Source organism: Lissotriton vulgaris, chromosome 5 (assembly GCF_964263255.1).
Source record: "Lissotriton vulgaris chromosome 5, aLisVul1.2, whole genome shotgun sequence".
Lineage (NCBI taxonomy): Eukaryota > Metazoa > Chordata > Amphibia > Caudata > Salamandridae > Lissotriton > Lissotriton vulgaris.
This window is the reverse complement of record NC_141693.1, coordinates 1594763206-1594780824: the sequence shown is the minus strand read 5'-3', so window position 1 is coordinate 1594780824 and position 17619 is coordinate 1594763206. Positions and strand designations below refer to the sequence as shown.

Genomic DNA, 17619 nt, shown 5'->3' with positions numbered 1-17619 from the left:
TTCTGTTCTCCAGGACTTCCTGGTGTGAACTTAATTCACATACCACTCCTCCAGTTTTGGTATTGCTGGGGTATCTATACTAAAGTAGGGAATTTATAACTAACTGTTTCTTTCAGATAAACAAGTTACCTTCAGTAACAATATATCGGTAAGAAACATAAGTTAGTTATAGATTCCTTACTGCCCCACCCATCCTCCCCGTTCTGCGAACTGACTTCTAGGGTTAAGGACTTCCTTTCAGGGCCCTAGTTTTGTGCACCAGTGGACAGTGTCTTGCATGGCTCTTCGCTTACACCCACTCCCTGTGGAACGCGGTTGCGGACGTGCTGCCCCAGTGTCCGGATGAGGCCCGGACTAAGCTCGCCCGCCCTTGCTGAGGGGCAGGATGCAGCTTGTTACTCTATACGGTGTGGACTTGATACAACTGATTCGCTGGGCAGAGCGATTTCCACGATGGTGGCGGTTCGTCACCACGCCTGGCGGAGGTCTGCCAATTTTTCGGGGGATGTCCAGTCTACGCTCATGGACATGCCCTTTGATGGCCATCGCCTTTTTGGCAACGAAGTAGACAGTGCGCTTGAGTGTTTCAAGGACTCCAGGGCTACGGCCAAGTCCTTGGGCCTGTCGGGCCAGCGCCAGCGGACTTCTGCTTTTCGCCCCTTTCGTGGCCAAGAAAGGGGCGCCCCCACATATCCAGCCGGCCAGAGGCCGCATAACCAACCTCAACTCGGTCGCAGACATGGTAAACCGCTGTGGTGGTGCAGTGGGACAACAGCAAGGTCAATCCACATCCGCTCCCGCAGCATCTGCCTCAGTCTTCCTAGTCCGAGCTTTCAGGCCCATTCGACGCCAGTTGGGGGCAGGTTCCGCGATCACCTCCTATCACGGCGGAAAGGTGGGTGCTACAAATCATCCGAAGGGGCTACTCCCTCCCCTTCGAGGCGACCCCTCCAGCCATGCCACTGCAGTACCAGCGCATGTCGGGGGATCAATTGCAACTTCTGCAGGAGGAAGTTATTGCCCTCTTGGCCAAGGGGGCCATTGAGTGTGTTCCTGGGCCAGAAGTAGGACATGGTTGTTACTCCAACTACTTTGTGGTTCCCAAGAAAGGCAAAGGGAGCCTACACCCTATCTTGGACCTGCGAAACGTCAACGGCTTCCTCCGGAAGGAGAAGTTCAAGATGCTGACTTTGGCTCAGGTCTTAGCTGCCCTAGACCAGGGAGACTGGATGGCAACGTTGGATTTGCAGGACGCCTATGTCCACATCCCCGTCCTGCCGGCCCACCAGTGCTACCTGCGGTTCACGGTAGGCCACAAGCACTTTTAGTTTACCGTGCTCCCCTTCTGCCTTACCAGCGCCCCACAGGTGTTCACGAAAGTGTTGGCGGTGGTCGCAGCTCTTCTGCGCAGGTTAGGGGTTTCAGTCTTTCCCTACCTCGACGATGGTTGTTGAAGGCGGGCTCGCCTCAGACAGTCATCAGCCACCTCCAGACTTCGGACGACCTCCTGCATCTGCTGGGGTTCTCCATCAATGTGCCAAAGTCGCACCTGTGTCCCTCTTAGAAGCTCCTCTTCATCGGAGCGATTCTCGACTCGGTGCAGTTCGGGTTTATCCTCCCGAACAGCGGGTTCAGGATATTCAGGCTCTGATTCCGATCTTTCAGCCGTTATCCCGAGTTTTGGCAGGTTGACGCTGCGGATTCTGGGGCTGATGGCCTCCTGCATCCTTCTGGTGCATCACGCCAGGTGGTTGATGCGGACTCTGCAGTGGGACCTGAAGTTTCTATGGGCCAGCATCAGGGCAACTTGTCCGACCATGTCTTCGATCTCGGAGGGCACTGCAAGACAGTTGCAGTAGTGGCTCACGGACCGCGATTAAGTCAGCGGCAGATACCTACCCCAGCCGGAGCACGTAGTTGTAACGGACGCGTCCCTCCAGGGCTGGGGGGGGACACATGGGAGAGGCGGAGATCAGAGGCATCTGGTCTCAGGCGGAGTCCCGGCTCCAGATCAACCTTCTGGAGCTGCGGGCGATCCGGCTTGCACTGAAGGCATTCCTCCCCTCTGTCCAGGGGAGTGTAGTGCAGGTGTTCACGGACAACACCACCGCCATGTGGTACTCCAACAAACAGGGCGGGTAGGGTCGTGGACCCTATGCCAGGAGGCTCTGCGCCTCTGGCAGTGGCTGGAACACCAGGCCGTGACCCTGGTGGTTCAACAACTGGCATGTTCCCTGAATTCCAGGGCAGACGAACTCAGCCGTCGGTGCATGATCGATCACTAATGGCGTCTGAACTCGGACGTGGCGCAGGGCCTCTTTCAGCAGTGGGGAGAGCCTTGGTTAGATCTATTTGCCACAGAAGAGAGCACGCAATGTCATCAGTTCTGTGCGTTGGAATTTCCAAGGCGGCACTCGCTCAGAGACGCTTTTCGTCGCGAGTGGAGTTGCAGTCTATTGTACGCCTTTCCACCTATACCACTTCTGCCCAGAGGGCTGAATAAGATCAGGCGCGACCGGGCCCAGGCTATCCTTGTGGCTCCGGACTGGGCACGAAGATATTGGTATCTAGAGCTACTCAGCATCTCTGTTGATCCCCCGATTCGTCTGCCTCTTCAGGAGGAACTTCTGTCGCAGCAGCAGGGGACGGTCCTCCACTCGAACCTGTCCAGTCTCCACCTCCATGCTTGGAGATTGATCGGCGACTGTTGAGGCCATTTGACTTGCCTCCTGAAGTTTGTAATGTGATTCTGGCAGCCAGGCGTCCCTCCACAAAGTCGGTATACGCCTGCAGGCGGAACAGATTTGTGGCATGGTGCACAGCAAAGGCTGTGGATCCACTCTCTGCCCCCTTTCTGAGGTTCTCCTCTTCCTTCTTTCTCTTGCCCAGCAGGGCTCTGCTCTGGGCACTATCAAGGGCTACCTTTCTGCCCTTTCCGCCGCCTTAAGGCTGCCTGATCAGCCTTCTTTGTTCAAGTCCCCGATTGTTAACAGATTTTTAAAGGGCTTCACTCTTATGTTCCCTCTTGTTCCTTTCGTGATGCCCCAGTGGGACTTGAACCTGGTTCTAACTTACCTGATGTGCGCTCCTTTTGAGCCGCTTCATAACTATAGTCTCCGTCTTCTTACACTTAAGACTGCTTTCCTGGTTGCCATCACCTCTGCTAGGAGAGTGAGTGAGCTCCAGGCTCTTTCCTCTAAACCTCCTTTCCTTTCTGTCCATCCGGGCAAGGTTGTGTTGCGGACAAGACCTTCTTTCCTGCCCAAGGTAGTCACAGCCTTCCACATCGGGCAGTCCATCACCTTGCCCTCCTTCTTTCCGCCTCTGCATCCCTCGAAAGAGGAAGAGAGGCTCCACTGTCTGGACCCAAAACGTGCGCTCTCATACTATCTGGAACGCACACGCCAGTTCCGGGTGGATGACCAACTTTTTTTTGGTTACGTGGGCGCTAAGAAAGGACGGGCGGTGCACAAAAGGACCATCTCTCGGTGGATCGTGTTGTGCATCCAAGCGTGCTACTCTTTGGCTAAAAGGAACCTACTGTTGGGCTGAGGGCCCATTCCACTCGGGCCACGTCGACTACTACTGCCCTGGGCAAAGGAGTCCACTTGCAGGACATTTGTCAGGCAGCTACGTGGGCCTCGCTGCACACGTTCGCAAGGCACTACTGCTTGGACAGCCAAGTCTGGAGGGATGGCTTCTTTGGCCGTTCCGTCCTCCAGGACTTTCTGGTGTGAATATTGGTTCGCAGACTCACCACCGGGGTTGGAATTGCTGGGGTATCTATTCTAAGGTAAGTAATCTAACACTAAACTGTTTCTTTCAGAGGCACAAGTTACTACTTGTGTAACGATATATCTGTAAGAGAAATTAGTTAGTGATAGATTCCTTACCGACCTACCCATCCTCCCCATTCTGCGAACCGATATCTAGGGTGAAGGTCATCCCCTTTCAGGGCCCTAGTTTCATGGCACCAGTATTGGTTTTTATCATGGCTCTGCGTTTCTGGGGCGGAAAAGCTGTGTATAAAAACTGACGTCAGCGCGCGGAGGCGGCGTCTAAGTACTCCGGCGACGTCATCACGGCGACGGCCGCGGACGACGCCTACCGACGCACATGGGTACTACTACGCAAAAAATTTCCGGATCCAGTCTGATGCCTGGGGATATTCTAAGGTAAGGAATCTATCACTAACTAATGTCTCTTACAGATATATCGTTCCACAAGTAGTAACTTGTGCACCAGGACTACAAGTAAGGAACCATTTCTTTGTTTTTTAACAGTCAATTAGTCTATTACCTCTTACTCTAACATTGTTGGTTGTTCTTTCTTTGATTTGCTGGTGCTTATGACACTCCTTTTCGGTTTCAGGTGTTACCAGTAATGCTGCATGCAATGCCTTTGAAAGATGATTTAGCTGAAAATGTAACCGTCTTTAAATGCATCACCTTCCTGTATAGCAAAAGTCCAGAGAAGGTAAATCTTTCAACTTATACTTTTTGTTTGCGTGTGCTGCCTATACATGTATTGCTGGCTGTGCATGCCCTCCAGCCACACTTATGCTTGTTCTTTGTAGCCAATGTAAACTGGTCTTCTCTTCCAGTGGATACTGCACTGAATAATCCCTGCCCTCGAGCGGGACCCCGGAGCATATATAAAAATCCATATATATGTGTAACTTCAGACAAATAAGTACAGAGTACTTCCAAGAAACATACATATATACATGTATATGTACATAAATATGCAGCCTGATGTAATTCAAATAGGCTACTATGCCAAAATTACATGGATTTTTTAGAAAGAGAAAATAATTTCTCATCTAAACACTGCAACAGAGAACATACACTGTAGTGGGCTGTTATAGTAATGTTTTTTGCGTTCAGGCCATGAAAGATCACAGCGCCAGGATACCCGTTGGGTGACAGCTGCACTTTACAAGTGTGCCATACATACATACATACATACATACACTGTAATAGTGTTTCAAAACAGCCCTTTATTTTCAGAATAAAAGGCAATCTGATAGACTACTAGCCGCAGATTCCTTCACGTAGAATTATCCCCAGGCGTGAGACCGGATCTGGAAACTTTTTTGCCACAGCATCGCTACGTGCCCGAGGGGTGGGCCGACAATACGCGACTCAGCCCAGGCGTCGTCAGCGAGGTCACATAAGACCCGGCCCGGCGTGCATATACGTTAGTTTTTTTTTTTTCCACGTGCAACGCAGATCCGGTCCTTGCTACGGGCCGGTTTAGGGCCCTTTTTTCTTCCATTTGTTTTTAGTGGAACAGTGTGCGAATGCCTTCGGGCTTCAAAATGTGCTCGTTTTTTGGGCGTCTTATGTCGGCGACAGACCCTCACCTCCTTTGTATGTGGTGTTTGGGGGAGGATCACGGCATCACTGATTGTGAGGCGTGTCAACAGTTGAAGCTGATGTCGCGGCGGGATTGCCGCATGAAATTTATCTCGCCACGTTGTCTTAGTGAGCCTCAGCTAGGCCTACCAGTGCTAGGGTTTCGCCCTTCTCTGACCAAAGTCCTTAACCCAATAGGAAGAAGTGAACACGGAAACTGCAATACAAAACAATGCGCTTTATTAACCTCAGGAGGTGGAACTACATTTACACAACACCCTTGGGTAGTGCATGAAGTAGCACACCGAACAGTAGGAACATAGACCTTATATACCCACACATGGGTTCAAAAGAAGGTGGTATAAGAACAAAACGAAGGTTTTAGGTACATATAAGGTCATACAGAAAATGCACAATCAACAAGTGGGAGGAGCTAACAGTTGCTAAATCTGAAAGAAACAGGCTAGTATTTGATTCCTTACCTTAGAATATCCCCAGGCGTAAGACTGGATCTGAAAAATTTTGCAGCAGTATCCCTGCGTGTCGGTAGGCGTCGTCTGCGGCTCAGCGTCCGTCGTTGGCGCCGGCATGGCGTCGTCGGAGTACTTAGACGCCGTCCTTGCGCGCTGACGTCAGTTCTTCTTCTTTTTTCCGCGCCAGCAAGCGCAGGTCCGGGGAAAGTGGTACCCTTTAGTCCATTTTTTACTAAACTTTTTGGATCTTTTTGATCTGCTTTTCGAGTCGACAGTCTCCAACGGTGCCAGTAGGGATGCCCGGGTTCAAACCCTGCGTCGACTGCAGCCGACTAATGTGGGTTACCGACCTCCATCACCGGTGCCTTCATTGCCTGGGGCCCGACCACAACGACAAGTCATGCCCCGACTGCCGGGCCTTGACGTCGAAGGCTAGACGGGAGCGGTCCCGCAAGCGCCTCGAGCTCCGGCAGTCGGCCCGCGCCGTTCGAGGTCCTGGTCCGGAAGGAGGTCGCGGGACCGGTCGCGGGGCCAGAGTTGTCATAGCTCCGGGAGTCGGCATCATTCCTCAGGCTCCAAGTCCTCAGGTAAAAGGCACAAGAAGTCAAAGAGGCGACATCGCTCTTCTTACTCCCCCCGACGCTCGCGCGACGCGGCCAGGGCGACACCGCCCAAGCTGCTCCGCCGGAGCCGCAGGCGTCACGGCCTGCTCTATACCCGCCAGTCCCTGGGCAGAACGCGACGCCGGAGGAGATCGAGGCCTTCCTCATGGCCAGGAGTTCGCTCGCTCTTCCTTCGGGTTCGGCGGCGCCTTCGGGCCCAGCGGCCCCGACTGGGTCCCCAAGCGTGGGTGCTTCGGCCCCGGCGCCGTCGGGTGCTTCGGCCCCGGCGCCGTCGGGTGCTACATCCCTGCGGCGCCGTCGGCGACTTCAGTCCCGGCGCCGCAGGGCCCATCCGGATCCGGTTCATCACCGGTCAACCTTAAGATCTCGCCGGCGCCGACCCCCAGGGTGTCGCCTCCGGCGCCGTTCCAAGACAACGCCGTCCACGGTCCTACCCTCGATTCGGGGCCGGAGCGGCGCCGCTCGGTGCCGTGTTCGCCGCTAGGAGATTTTTACTTCTATGACCCGGCCCCATCCTTTGACCCTGAGTATCAGGAGATTGGTTGCGGGGAGGATTGGGAGGGGTCTGAGGACCCTCTGGCACGTGAGTGTCAGCCTTACCAGGACTGGGCAGGTGAGCTTGGGGATGTCGGTGGTCTGGTGAAGACACTGGTTTTGTCTCTCCCCCCTACCGTGGCTACGGAGGAGGAGGCTGCCTATAGTGTTGTGCTGACGCGGGCGGCCAAGGCCTTATTCCTTGAACTCCCCGTCGCGGCCGTGAGGACTAACCTCCTCACTGAGGTCCTTAAACCGCAGGCAAGCTCCTCGGAGCCTCTGCTGCCGTTTAATGAGGCCTTATCTGACGTTCCAAGTTAATCAAAAAGGATAGGACACTTGTAACCACTTTGCCAGGAGATATATATTGTAAAACCCTCATAAACGCCGTGTTTATCGAAGTAGCGGTTTATCTTGTTCTCCGCCCCACACTAGCGTTGTGGCAGTAGTCATAGGGTTAGACAACTTGTGCTTTTGCCAGCCTCGCCCGAGGCAATCTCTGGTGTATCGTGGCTGTATCCAGAGAAAAAAATAAAATAAAATGTTTTTAAACCCACTGGTAAGTTGTCAAGAAGGATAAAAATAGTCTTTAATCAACAAATTGGTCTTTATTAACGTCGTTGGACAACTATAGTAAAATAATAAATGGGTATGCTCAGGGACTGAGTTAAGGGTCCTCAGCATATCACTTTAATGGGATACGTCGACATGTTTCAGCTCGCTGGGCCCGTAGGTCTATGGAGCCTTCGTCAGGACATGAAAACACACACAAAATAAAATAAAATACTTTCACTATTTGTGAAGTAGATGGGTAACTAGAAAATTGATAGTCTTACCCACTGTGGTTCAGCATTCACCACCTCTATTTAGGGTGAGTATGTTGTAAACCTAGAACTTGCTTCAATTATACTCCCTCAGAGGGATTGAACAATTAGTCCCAGGCCGCGTGGGAAACTGATTCCACGTCTTGTGCTGGCTCTGCCCTCTGACGTTCTTCTGGGCACCTGGTCCAGGCCCTCTACAGGTCTGCCTGTACATGGGAACGTGGCCAGACGCCACCGCCCGGCTCCGGGCGAGCCTTGCTTCCTGACCACCCACCCCCCCCCCCGAGAGCCTGGTCATCCAGGCCTCTTAACTCCCATACCGCATTCCCGACGGCTCCCCCCCAATCGGGAATCCAAGAGGTACCAACAGTACGGAAAGAAAATGCTCACCTCCCTAAGTTTGTGGTTGCAGTCAGTTAACACCGCTCTTTGTGGGACACAGTCGCGGCCGTGCTGCCACAATGTCCGGAGAAGGCCCGGACTAAACAAGCCCAAGCCCTTGTGGAGGGTCGAGATGCGTCACGGTATTCTATCCGATGTGGACAAGATAGAACGGACTTGCTAGGTAGAGCGATGGCAACGACTGTGGCGATTCCACCCCACGCCTGGCTGAAGTCCGCCAACTTTAAAGGCTGATGTCCAAAACATCCTTATGGACATGCCGTTTGATTTCTGTTGCCTCTCTGGCGACAAGGCAGACGGTGCGCTTGAGTGCTTTAAGGACTCCAGGGCTACGGCCAAGTCCTTGGGCCTGTCGGCCTGTGCAAGCAACCTGCTGCCTTTTGCTCCTTTCGTGGCCAAGGTAGGGGCGCCCCCACACGTCCTGCGAGCCACGGGCCGCAGACTAATATCCAGCGCGGTGGCGTACGTGGTAACCGCCGTGGCGGTGCCCGGAGACAACGGCTGGCCAGTCCACATCGACCCCTGCAGCATCCGCCTCAAAGCCTTCCTAGTCCGAGCTTTCAGGCCCACATGACACCAGTGGGGGGCAGGGTTCGTCATCACCTCCTTCACTGGCGCAACATCACTTCGGACAGGTGGGTGCTGTAAATCGTCCGAAGGGGCTACTCCCTCCCCTTCGAGGCGACCCCTCCAGCCATGCCACCGCAGTACCACCGGGTATCGGGGGATCACATGAATCTTCTGCGAGAGAAAGTTACGGCCCTCTTGGCCAAGGGGGCCATTGGGTGCGTTTCTGAGCCAGCAGTACGTTGTGGTTGTTACTCCCACTACTTTCTTGTACCCAAGAAGGGCAAAGGGGGCCTATGCCCTATCTTGGACCTGCGGAACGTCAACCGCTTCCTCTGGAAGGAGAAGTTCAAGATGCTGACTTTGGCTCAGGTCTTAGCTGCCCTGGACCCGGGAGACTGGATGGTAGTGTTGGTCTTGCAGGACGCTTATTTTCACATCCCCGTCCTTCAGGCCCACCGGCGTTACCTGGGGTTCACAGTAGGCCACAAGCACTTTCAGTTTACCGTGCTCCCCTTCGGCCTTACCAGCGCCCCACGGGTGTTCACGAAGGTGATGGCGTTAGTCGCAACTCATCTGCGCAGGTTAGAGGTTTCGGTCTTCCCTTACCTCGACGACTGGTTGTTGAAGACAGGCTCGCCCCAGACAGTCGTCAGCCACCTCCAGACGACGGCAGACCTCTTGCACCTGCTTGGGTTCTCCATCAATGTGCCGAAGTCACACCTGTGCCCCTCTCAGTCGCTCCTTTTCATCGGAGCGGTTCTCGACTCGGCGCAGTTTCGGGTTTACCCACCCGAACAGCGAGTTCGGGATATACAGGCTTTGATTCCAATCTTTCAGCCTTTATTCCGAGTTTCGGTAAGGTTGACGCTGCGGCTTCTGGGGCTGATGGCCTCCTGCATACTTCTGGTGCATCACGCCCGTTGGCGGATGCGGGCTCTGAAGTGGGACCTGAAGTTTCAGTGGGCCCAGCATCAGGGCAACCTGTCCGACCATGTCCTGATCTCGGAGGGCACTGCGAGACAGCTGCAGTGGTGGCTCACGGACCACGATTGGGTCAGCGGCAGATCCCGCTCCCTTCCCCAACCGGAGCACGTAGTTGTGACGGACGCGTTCCTCCTGGGCTGGGGAGGTCACATGGGAGAGGCGGAGATCAGAGGCCTCTTGTCTCCGGCGGAGTCCCCGCTCCATATCAACCTTTTGGAGCTGTGGGCGATTCGTCTAGCACTGAAGGCATTTCCCCCTTCTGTCCGAGGGAGTGTAGTGCAGGTGTTCACGAACAACACCACCGCCATGTGGTACTGCAACAAACAGGGCGTGGTGGGGGTCGTGGACGCAATGTCATCAGTTCTGCACGTTGGAATTTCCAAGGCGGCACTCGCTCGGAAACGCTTTTCGCCGCGAGTGGAGTTGCGATCTGTTGTACGCCTTTCCGTCTATACCACTTCTGCCTAGAGTGCCGAAGGAGATCAGGCACGACCGGGCACAAGTCATCCTTGTGGCTTCAGACTGGGCACAAAGGTACTGGTATCCCGAGCTACACAGTATGTCAGTCGATCCCCCGGTTCGTCTGCCTCTTCAGGAGGACCTTCTGTTGCAGCAAGAGGGGACGGTCCTACACCCGAACCTGTCCAGTCTCCACCTCCATGCTTGGAGATTGAGCGGCGACAGTTGAGGCCATTTGGCTTGCCTCCTGAAGTCTGTAACATCATTCTGGCAGCCAGGCGTCCCTCCACAAAGTTGGTATACGCCTGCAGGTGGAACAGATTTGTGGCATGGTGCTCAGCAAAGGCTGTGGATCCTCTCTCTGCCCTTCTTTCTGAAGTCCTTCTCTTTCTTCTTTCTCTTGCCCAGCAGGGCTCTGCTCTGGGCACTATCAAGGGCTACCTTTCTGCTCTTTCAGCCTTTTTGAGGCTGCCTGATCAACCTTCTTTGTTCAAGTGCCCTATTGTTAATCGATTCTTGAAAAGCATCACCCATGCGTTCCCTCCTGTGCCCTTTGTGATGCCTCAGTGGGACTTGAACTTGGTTCTTACTTTTCTGATGTGCGCTCCCTTCGAGCCACTTCACAACTGTTCTCTCCGCCTTATTACTTTGAAGACTGCCTTCCTGGTAGCCATCACCTCTGCCAGGAGAGTGAGTGAGCTCCAGGCTCTATCTTGTAAGCCTCCTTTTCTTTCAGTCCATCCGGACAAGGTTGTGTTGCGGACAAGGCCCTCCTGTAGGAGAGTAGGGTCTGCAATCCTATGGTCACCCTCCGATTTTTGCTTTTTGCTTCACTGGTTTACGACTTTCCCTGGCTGTGGGCCTGCTAATCAGACCCACAGCCTAGCTGTGCTCTCTCTAAATTGACAACCATGTACCTTAGGTGCATATCTAATTGGATACTGAGTCACCTTATCAGTCCCTATACAGTGTACCTTGGGTACCCAGGGCATAAGTGCACTCGGGGCCTACCAGGGGCTGCAGCATGTATTATGCCACCCCTGGCTAGCCATACAAATCTGACGCAACTGGCTGATCAATCAGCTGGGGCAAGGTGGTGTAATCACCCTTTGCTTTAGATATAGTATCCCTATATCTAACCCTAAAACGGACACCTATCCTCCTATCAGTCACTCCTATGGCAGGCCTTATCAATCCTGAAGGCAGAGTGCTTGGAATTTTGTGAGATGATGCTCTAGCATGAGCTGAGTCTGTCTGCAGCTTTCGGAACCAAGTCCTTTAGCTGTTTCCATGATAACGCTATACCATATACTCTTAAGTGCATTATAATCCTTGCGGTTATTGCCAACTTTGGTATAACATTATCAAAACATGTCGAGTAAGGTGTCATACGAATTGGAATACTACCCCTTCGCCAATTCTGGCGACGGGGGTAGCATTCCACCCTTCTAGAGGGACACGACATGTATGTAACTGTGAACCCCGGTTAAAGTTAACTCGAGCCTCAGCATCACAAAATGGATGCTGCCACCACAGACACAAGTCTGACCTCCTGCTGCTGGGAGTCCTTCCAGCGAGGGAGGCTTGGACAAAGGGTTTCCTGCCTTGGGAGGTGCTAGCACCACCCCAGACAGGATTTTGTGTATTAGGTAGGACAGGGCTGAAAGGAATGAGACATGCCTGGGGCACACAAGGTGTCCCTGTGCATACTCCGGTCTAAACCAGTTCCTGGGGCACACCAGCCCCAGCTCTGGCGCAAGACCGGACAGAGGATAGGGGGTGTAACCATCCCCCTTCCTGGTCCCACCCAGAGGGACCTAGTCGTAGTACAGCCCCCTTTAGCCGGATAAAAGTAGGAGCTGGTCCCATTCCAAATTAGATTATCCTGAACAACTTTACAAGAAGAAACTCTGGACTTCGACGTTCTGCTCCACAGAAGACTGAAGAAATCACCCTTGTGGGCAAGGAGTGTCCACCCTGCACAAGCAGGCACCATCAGCTTCCAGCGGCTTCCCTTTGTCGTCTTCCTTCAAGGATCTAGACTTCAGAGCCCCGGATTCCCAGACCTCTCCGACCTCTACCTACATCTGCAGCACAGCTGAGGTCCGTGGGTGCGACGAGACACGTGGGACCGGCCATCTTGAAAGAAGCAGCACTTCGCTCCAGCATGACTTCTGAGGTAACCACGTCCCAGTGCTTTGGGGACTGAGAAGCCCCGACCCCGAGCAGCTCCTGCACCGAAGACCAGCCTCCACGAGATTTGCGTGGGGCCCTTCTGCCTGTTTGCTGCTCAACGCGTTCTCTGGTCACTTTCCGGCTGGCTGATGACCTCCTAGACGACGAAACCCGAAATCTTCACTGCTGGTCTGGTTGCTCCAGACAGGCCCTTGCTCCCTTACAAAAGAGGAGCACCCCGGACCCTCCTGGTCCACTCCAGACGCCATTTCCACTCACCGCGTGGGTTGCCTTTGCCAAGGCCTGTTGACTCCGAAGCCGACAGCGAGAGCCTGCGTGGGACAGCTCGTGCCTCCATCCTGGTCGTCGAAGACACTACCTGGTCCACATGGCTGCAGAGACAAGCGTCCACCCTCACCTGATCGCGACGACGACATCTGGTTCCACTCCTGGTTCCACTCCAGTCACTAGCTAGTGACTATGAACATTGTCCCCTCTGCTTTAAGGTTCTTCTCTTCACTGATCCACCCTTGGATCACACCAGACATCTTCCTCCTGATCGCCTGCAGCATCTTTTCTTCCAGGCTCCATAGACTTCAACGCCGGAACCCGACACGACTTGGCACCTATGCACCCGCAGCCTGTGGGTGAGGTAACACGAGCATTTCGGTGCTCAAGGGTAGCTTGACTCTCCTAGTGTCCAGTTCCACAGTCGTTTTAGTTCTACCTAGTCAGGATTGTCCATACTCACCTTTTTTTTTTAACTGTACTGTCCATAGACACTGTTACGCATCTGGGTTGTGAGTTCACACTCAGCACACGCGTTCCATGGGCCTCCTATTACCTACCTAGAGGTAGTATAGCGTGGTCCCAGCGATCCTACAGCCTCTGGACAGCTCCATTCCTTTTATCGACTTTCACATTCCACTTACTTAGTATATGGTTTGTCGTGCCCCTAGGGCACCATTATAATTTGTGCAACTTAATCGTATTTTTCCTAAGAGATTGTCATGTGCTCAGCCCTCTGATCTCATAAAGAGTTCAGAGGTGTATGTTAGTTATTAAATACTTGTTTATTTTCATAACATCTTGTGTGGTGTCCTTTCACTTGGTATTCAGGGGGTTATATGTGGTAAAACAGCTGGCTTCACATGCCAAAAAGGTTTCGCCTAAGACTGCTTTGTCCATGCTACCATTAGGATAGCTGGTCTATAAGGTTGACTTAAAACCAATCACCATAAGGGTTGTTTGGACTGATAAAAGGTTATCACTAGAACTAGTGAACATCATATATCAGGCCAACTTCTCACACATTGCACTGTGGGTGATAGGGGGTGGTGAATTTGTAATTGACACCACACTCCTTCCACATTGCAGTCAAGTATCCTGACATAAAGTTTGCACCTCTGTCAGAGACAACCTCCTTAGGAAACCCCACTCTGGAGAATACTCCAAGCAGGGCCCTGGCCACAACAGGAGCTGTAGTGGTCCTAAGGGGAATAGCTTCTGGATACCTGGTGGCATGATCCACTACCACCAGTATAAACCTGTGCCCAGATGCTGTTGGGGGGTCCATTGGTCCAACAATGTCAATACCCACTCTTTCAAAGGGTACCCCCACCACAGGTAGTGGTATAAGGGGGGCCTTTGTGGTGCCACCTGATTTGCCACTGGCTTGGCAGGTAACACATGAGCGACAAAACTCTTTGGTGTCTTCAGACATATGAGGCCAGTGAAAGTGAGGGACAAGCCTGTCCCAAGTCTTGTTCTGGCCTAGGTGACCTGCAAGAGGAATTTCATGGGCCAAGGTAAGAAGGAAACCTCTCGGAGACAAGGGGATGACCAGCCTCCTGGTAGCACCAGGCTTGGGGGTCTCTTGCTTCAGAGTAAAGGAGTCCATCATCCCAGTATACCTTGTGGGTACCTGTGGCATTCCCTGCAGCCTCAGCAGCAGCCTGCTGTCTGAGGGGTTCAAGAGAGGAACAGTCTAACTGTGCCTGCCTCAAGTCTGCCCTGGAAGGTCCCCCTGTCCCAAGAAACTCAACCTGTTCTGGCTCAAGCTCTTCTGGGACAGTTCCTTCTGGGGTCTTTGGGTCAGCCTCCTGAGAGAGCTGATCCTCACCTTGAGGCAGGGACGAAGGCTCTGCCTTAACCCTACTGCTCTTCCTCTTGGGAAGTGTCTGGTCCATTGTTCCAGGATCCAGCACTTGTTCAGCTGGGCATTTTTGGGCCTGTGACCTAGTCCCAGCAAGGACATGTGCTGACAAACCTAACATTTCCACATGAGTCCTATACTCCACATCTGACCATAAGGAGGATTCCAAATCATTGCCCAAAAGACAGTCCACTGGGAGGTCTGAACTAACAACAACCCTTTTGAGGCCATTTACTCCTCCCCAGGAGAAATTAACAAGTGCCATACTATGGTTGGTAGTGACATTGCTAGCATTGGTCACTAGGTAGTCTGAACCTAGTATTACCTGTTCAGGGTCCACAAATGCTGGTGTCACCATAGTGACACTGGCACAGGTGTCCCTGTAGGCCTGAGCCATCTTTCCATTAATTAAAGGTGTTTGCCTGTACTTGCCCAGAGTACTGGGACTTATTGTAGGGGTCAAATCCATGTCCCCAGTACAAACAAGAACAGCCTGAGTAGGTAATCTGACTAGGTCAGAGCCTGCCTCAGATACCAAGGTTAATCCCACTATAGCCTTTGGAGGAACACTACCACTACTAACTGTACTAGGGGGTGCAGGTGCCTTAGGGGCAGTAGTGGTAGGATCTTGGCCTTTCTTGGTGCACTCACTAAACCAGTGAGTGTTACTTTTACAGTATTGGCACCATGGTTTCCTCTGACCATTATTCTTCTTCTTTTGGGAATTCTGGGTCCCACCCTCTTTAGATTGTTGGGGCCCTGTTGAAGACTTCTGGTCATTTTGCTTATTCTCATTACCCTTCTGGTCTGCTTTCTTCTGGCCGCCACCCTGGATCTGGTTCTGCTGCTTGACCCTTGTCCTGACCTATCTGTCTGCCTTCTTTTCCAATTCTTGGGGAGAGGTCAGATCTGAGTCAATAAGGTGCTGATGCAACAACTGATTCTGACAATTACTTAAGATTTGCTCTCTCATAATTAGATTATACAATCCTGTGTAATCAGTAACTTTACTTCCCAGTAACCAGCCTTCAAAAGCCTTAGTGGCACAATCAACAAAGTCAGCCCAATCCTGAGACTGAATTTTCTGGGTGTCTCTGAACAGCAACCTGTACTGCTCAGTTGTTAAGCCAAACCCATCAATCAGTGTATTCTTCAGGACTTGGTAATTGTTATCATACTCAGCTCTAGTAGTGAGAAGCTTATCTCTACCTTTACCTTCAAAGGAGAGCCACAATGTAGCTTCCCTCTGACTCTGGGGGATGCACTGGACAGTGCAGGCCCTCTCCAAAGCAGTCATCCATTTGTGGATGTCATCCCCTTGTTTAAAGGGGGGCACTATTTTACTCAGGTGTCTAGTATCAAAACTCCTGTCTTTATCTCTAGGGATAATGCTGCCACCAGTGGGGTCTGCCCCACTCAATTTCTGCTCTCTGGCAAAGGCAAGTATTTCTTTGGCAAGGGCAAGTTCTTCCCTCTCAATCTTCAGATTGACTTCCCTCATCTTAGCTTCATGCTCCCTTCTCTGAGGGGATGTCATCCCTCTCTGATAAGATGCCTGAGAGACATGGGTGTGAATAGATCTGTTAGAGCCTCTGGAGAGAGACCTACCTCGTCTATTCCCAAGGTTAAGCCTGCTTGAGGATAGGCCTGGGGCTCCCCCAGTTCCATTCTCATGTATGCTTAAGTTGGCCCTGGTAAGTCTGCTGACTCCTCCCTGACCATGGGTTACCTCACCATCAGATGAGTCTCCATCTTCCTCCACTTCATCAGTTTCAGGGAGATCCGAGTCCTCCTCTAGTGGGGGTATGTCTTCCTCTGTAGGGTCAGATGGGCCTGGATTAGAAGCCCTTCTGGCATCAAATGTCTCTAAGAGACCTATCAGAAAGTTAATTGTAGGGTTAGAACCCTGTTTTAGTTTCCTGGAGGTACACAATTGTCATCTCCTGGAAGCTAAGGGCTGCATATCTTGACATGACTTGTGGAGGGTCAACTGCCACCAGGAGAGCCACCGTGTTCTCTCCTGTGGTAGACATGCTTTTCTAGTGAGGTGTAAGTGGTGCACTTACCTACACTATGGGTTTACCTACTGATCCCTTGCTAAGAGTTGTAGTCAGGGTGTGCTACTCCCTTTCTACTACAACAGCGGGTTCAGTACAACTCAGAGTATTTCTGAGCTTGTTATATGTACCTATGGTACCTTATGTGATCTTTCAAATGATATCTCAAGATTATATTTGGCAAAAACAACAGCAAGCTCAAATCCCAACCGCTGCACACCAATGTGAGAAGTTGGCCTGATATATGATGCTCACTAATTCTAGTGATCACCTGGTATCAGTCCAAACAACCCTTATGGTGATTGGTTGTAAGTCAACCTTATAGACCAGCTATCCTAGTGGTAGCATGGACAAAGCAGTCTTAGGCTAAACTCTTTTGGCATGTGGAGCCAACTGTTTTACCACATATAACCCCTTGAATACCAAGTGAAAGCACACCACACAGGTTGATATGAAAATAAACAAGTATTTATTAACTAACATACACCTCTGAACTCTTTATGAGGTCAGAGGGCTAAGCACATGACAAACTCTTAGGAAAAATACGTTTAAGTTGCACGATTTACAATGGTGCCCTAGGGGCACGACAAACCATATACTAAGTAAGTGGAATGTGAAAGTCAATAATAGGAATGGAGCTGTCCAGAGGCTGTACGATCGCTGGGACCACGCTATACTAACTTGAGGTAGGTAATAGGAGGCCCACGGAACGCGTGTGCAGAGTGTGAACTCACACGCGAGATGCGTACAAACGTCTATGGACTGTAAAGTTTAAGAAAAAGGTGAGTACGGACGCCCCTGACTAGATAGGCCCAAAACGACTGTGGACCTGGACACTAGGAGAGTCAAGCTACCCTTGAGCCCCGAAATGCTTGTGTTACCTCACCCACAGGCTGTGGGTGCATAGGTGCCAAGTCGTGTCGGGTTCCGGCGTTGAAGTCTATGGAGCCTGGAGGAAAAGATGCTGCAGGCGGTCAGGAGGAAGATGTCCGGTGTGATCCAAGGG

At 52.1% G+C, this 17619-nt stretch overlaps 1 protein-coding gene across 1 annotated transcript in view; it reads left to right on the top strand.

Annotated features, from left to right (window-relative positions):
* Window positions 1–17619, top strand: part of IPO4 (importin 4) — a 2281504-nt gene that overhangs the window by 2038979 nt on the left and 224906 nt on the right. Inside the window, exon 28 of the mRNA XM_086923725.1 lies at window positions 4372–4476. Within this exon, the coding sequence (XP_086779851.1) occupies window positions 4372–4476 (105 nt within the window). The remainder of the gene's footprint in view (window positions 1–4371; window positions 4477–17619) is intronic.